This window comes from Diospyros lotus, chromosome 12 (genome assembly GCF_014633365.1).
Source record: "Diospyros lotus cultivar Yz01 chromosome 12, ASM1463336v1, whole genome shotgun sequence".
Lineage (NCBI taxonomy): Eukaryota > Viridiplantae > Streptophyta > Magnoliopsida > Ericales > Ebenaceae > Diospyros > Diospyros lotus.
Window position 1 is genome coordinate 23191022 of NC_068349.1, and position 4558 is coordinate 23195579.

The 4558-nt window shown below is 32.8% G+C and overlaps 1 protein-coding gene across 1 annotated transcript; it reads left to right on the forward strand.

The window, feature by feature from the left end:
- LOC127787696 (uncharacterized) lies at window positions 1–4349 on the forward strand. Its single transcript, XM_052315762.1, has 7 exons — window positions 1–272; window positions 2374–2452; window positions 2521–2686; window positions 2781–2904; window positions 3344–3625; window positions 3715–3819; window positions 3931–4349. Exons 2-7 carry the CDS (start codon window positions 2407–2409, stop codon window positions 4330–4332), a joined length of 1125 nt encoding a protein of 374 aa, XP_052171722.1. The 5' UTR covers window positions 1–272; window positions 2374–2406; the 3' UTR covers window positions 4333–4349.
- Window positions 4350–4558: the final 209 nt, after the last annotated feature.

Consider the following 4558-nt stretch of genomic DNA (forward strand, 5'->3'; position numbering starts at 1 on the left):
CATCCCATTTTCCCATCTTCCCTGCCAAGCCCCTCTCTGTGTCCCTCACCACTCGCCATTGGCGCCCTCGCCTACCCTTGCCGCTCCCTCGCTGGCCGCAGTCGCTCGTCGCCGTAGCCTAGTCGCCCTCAGCTTCGTCGCTCACCCGTGCTTGCCGTCGCCGCCCTCGGCCTCGCCGCTCACCGTCGCTGCCCTCACCTTCTCCCTCGGCCTCTGTTGCTTGTCATCGCCGCCCTCACCGTCCCCGTCGCCCCTGCCAACGCCACTTTCTGGTATATGTGTATATATTTTGTGTGTGTTTACATACATATATTTCTGTGTATGTATGTATATACGCCAGAAATGATGGTGTTCACTGCTCATTTTTATGTGTATACATATATTTTGTGTGTTTGCTGCTCATTTATATATATTAAATGTATGTACCCTGTATGTATGTTTGCTGGAATACTGTATGTATACAAATTGCTGTATGTATATTAATGTTTGCTGGAATACTATATGTTTGCTCATTTATGTATATTAATGTTTGCTGGAATATTGTTTATATTTTGATTTTGTGTGTTTGCTAGAATTAAATTTTTGTGTGTGTATAATTTGGTTTAAGATGTATGTATGTATATTAAGATTTACATACATACAACGTTTAATATTTATGTATATTTAATGTATGTACCCTGTATGTATGTTTGCTGGAATACTGTATGTATACAAATTGCTGTATGTATATTAATGTTTGCTGGAATACTATATGTTTGCTCATTTATGTATATTAATGTTTGCTGGAATACTGTTTATATTTTGATTTTGTGTGTTTGCTGGAATTAAATTTTTGTGCGTGTATAATTTGGTTTAAGATGTATGTATGTATATTAAGATTTACATACATACAGCGTTTAAGATTTATTTATATTTAATGTATGTATGTATATGTACAAACATTCTTTCATCTAGATGATTTGGTTTAAGTGACTCATTCTTATGTTGTTTTTATGAATTAATTTGAAATTATTGAATTATATCTTTAGAAAAAGGATTCTTTGTTACCTAACTTTCTATAAATTAGTAATCGATCTCAATCTTTGTTCGTTGTTGATGTTTCGATAATTTAATATGTATTTTCAAATGTAAGTTAATTAGAGAGTTATAATAATTTATATTGTAAATCTCAATGTATTGTTTGGGAGACATCTAGTAATGAAATAAAATAGATTAAAATTAAAATAAATAGTATGAAAAATATTGTGATGAAATAAAATAAAGATTAGCTCATCAAATTGGTGAACTGATCAATTCAATCTATTTTTCTTTAAATATATAAATCTATTAAAATAATTAATTGGGTTTGTTTGGATGGTCCTGAACAAATATTCTGATTTGTTACTTCATATAATTTTAACAGCAATTAGTGTGTGTGTGTATATCATGAGTTGGGTAGCTTTTTGAAAACTTTGTTTGGAGTAATCAAGAGTTTTAGTTACATATGAAAATGGTGGTTTCTTTTTTGTTTTTTTAGTTTTTGGTTAAGGCAAAAGGAACTCATAATCAACTATGTAGCTGTAGTCAAACACTTGGAAATTAGTTGAAAAAGGAAGCAGATGGGGAATTAACTACTGTGAAGAGAAATCCCCTCAACAGTTCTGGTGTTGAAGGTATTATTTCTTATCGTAGCCAATCCCAAATATAGATTAGGAATAAGGGTTGCATTAGGAAAAAGACAATTAGCACACAAATCATCAAATCAAATATGATGTGCAACCAGTAGTGAAAGAGCATTCTAGTACCCATTTAAAAACAAAGAAGATGTTTAGAGTTGTAGAAATTATAGAAGATTAAGCTAATGAGTGATATTATGAAACATTGAGAAAGAGGTGATTGAGAAAAGGTTGAGAAGAAAAACAAAGGCCTTTAAAAACCAATTTGATTTTGCGCCTAGTAAGTTAATAATGAAAGCAATCTACTTATTGAAGCATTTGATAGAAAAGTCCAAAAGATGAGCAAAAAGATTTGCATATGGTGTTTACAGACTAGAAAAAAAGTCTGATAGAATTCCAAAAAAAAAAAAAAGCCTTGTAAAGAACTTTCTAGAAGAAATTATATGGATTGCTTATATACAAGTTAATAAAGACGCGTGGCATCAAAGAACAACATATATTAAGACTTGTGAATGAGATATTAAACTTTTTGTGGGATGTTTTTTTCTTATAAGATGTTGAATTGTAATATTTCTATTAGTTCAAAAACACAATTTTAAACACGAGATCATAAATATAATATAAACCATTCTTGTACATGATAAATCATATTTTATTTTGAAAGTATTTAAAAGTTTTCATCACATGCCTATTAACTGTTCTTTGTCTTGTATGGCAGAATATGGCACATAGATCGACATATGGTTAGTCTATGCGTCGCCGTCAGTTCAGAGACACTAATGGGGAGGACCACATTGGTACACTCTATCTTTAACTTATTCATTACTTTGCATGTTAAATCCTTCACAATTATATGTTTTTGCAGGGGGACATTCATCTCCGTCCACTGATATGAGATTTGATTCCCCTAGCCCACAAACACCCCACCCCAACTATGATAGGCCTTCTTCCACGCCTACTGAAGTCAGGGGTTCATCTACACCCACTGCCACCCCTGATAATCGTCCGATGATATGTCCATTGGGTTTTTCGTAAGTATCCCTTATCTTACTAATCAATTTTAACTTAAATAAAGAAATTTTCATTTTAATACATTACTTTACAAATTAATGTGTATTTTAACAGGTTTGATAATAATTTGTGCAAACGAGATATTTCTCGAATTATTCAAAGTAAGTTTGAGGGGCCATACCCGAGTTGGAAGAAGACAGATCGTGCTGTTAGGGAGATGTGGTATGGCGAGTTTAAGGTAATGTGTTTCTTTAGTATATCTATGGTTGATGGTTTGCTTTAGTAATATTTAAATTTAAATTACCTATGGCTTATAATCAAGTGAATGGTATGGAGATAGTTTGGTAAAATTTGATCCATATTCATAATAAAACAATACTCATGTCTTTTATTTAAACGTTTTTTTATTATCTGTATCCTTGTATTTTTTTAATTATAGTATCCATTTATGCATGTCTAACTCTGCTATTATTGCTTAGAAAAGGTTTTTCTTAGTATATGTATTTAACCTAAAGTCTCGAGAATAAAAATGCTTAAAAATAAATGTCCCACAAGTGCAGACAAGAATATTTTTTACCATGTGTATTATATGAGTTATAGATGCTTGCTATGAAAAACTCTTGCATTTTGATATATAATTGATTTTTTTAAACTTTTATTTTATCTTAACATTACAGAAAAATTGGTCTTGGGATAGTGCTTTGGAGCATCAAATTAGGGCTAATTTTGAAAAGACGGCTTTCGATCGTATGACCGATATTTTATTTCGTGTCAGAAAGGATTTGAATAAAAAACCCTCGTGGATGCCGCTTTCTGTATTTGAAGCCCTAAAGGAGTATTGGAATTCTGCAGAATTCAAGGATAAGTCTGAAAAAGGAAAGAAAAATAGGGCTTCAGACGTAGGAGGTAGTATGCATACATGTAGTTCTGTACCCATGTCTGAGCATAAAAAGAGATTGGTAATATTTAATGTTTAATATTATATTTTATTTTATGAATTTTTAATATATAATAATTTTTGCATTAACACTTTCTTTTTTCTTTGTAGTCAAGACAATTTGGTCGCCCACCTACACAAGCTGAGTTGTTCCTCGCGACACATAGAAGGAAAGACAATTCCGAATTCGTTGATAGGAGGTCCGAGGATACTTATGTAAGTATACATTACTTGTGTCTTTATATTATTTTATTATGCTTAATTGGCCTTTTTATAGTATAATGTATTTCATACATGTATCCATGATGCTTGCAAGCTAACTTTCAGATGCGACAACACGAGGCATCATCACAGTCATCGACTGTTGGCCATTCAGAAGATAGTGAAGCTGGCCAGCCTTCGCACCCAGCTATTGACGATAGATCCTTATGGTTGGAGGTTGCGGGAGGTAAGAAAAAGGGTCGTGTTTATGGAATGGGGTCAGAGGCACATATAATCCCCGGTTCTTACTATGTACCGACACCACAGCCACCGCCACAGCCATCGTCGTCCGTCTCACTATCAGATCAAATACAAGAAGCTGTTCGGGTAGCAATAGAACCCTTCAACCAGGGAATCTCGGCTATTGAAGATAGACTACATTATCGTTCTTCATCTTCGTCGCCCCAGAACCCTTCGGATCATTGGCATGATCTATTATTTGTATGGATATGTAATATGGAATTGTAGACGATTATGGATTTGTAGACGATTATGGATTTGTAGACATTATTTGTATGCATGTTATTTTTATGTATGATATGTTATTTGTAATTGTTATCAGGTTGAATTTTTATTTTTTTTAAAAATAATTTTTTTTAATTATATCTAAATTTGAGACGGATTTAGAGACAGATTTTCTTTGTTTCTAAAATTCGTCTCAAAATGCGATAAAATTTTATTTTATTTTTTTAAT

Coding starts and splice junctions, on each gene's coding strand:
- LOC127787696 (XM_052315762.1), top strand. CDS start 2,407: ATGCGTCGCCGTCAGTTCAGAGACACTAATGGGGAGGACCACATTG. Junction 2,453..2,520: donor TAATGGGGAGGACCACATTG/GTACACTCTATC, acceptor ATGTTTTTGCAG/GGGGACATTCATCTCCGTCC. Junction 3,626..3,714: donor CTGAGCATAAAAAGAGATTG/GTAATATTTAAT, acceptor TTTTCTTTGTAG/TCAAGACAATTTGGTCGCCC.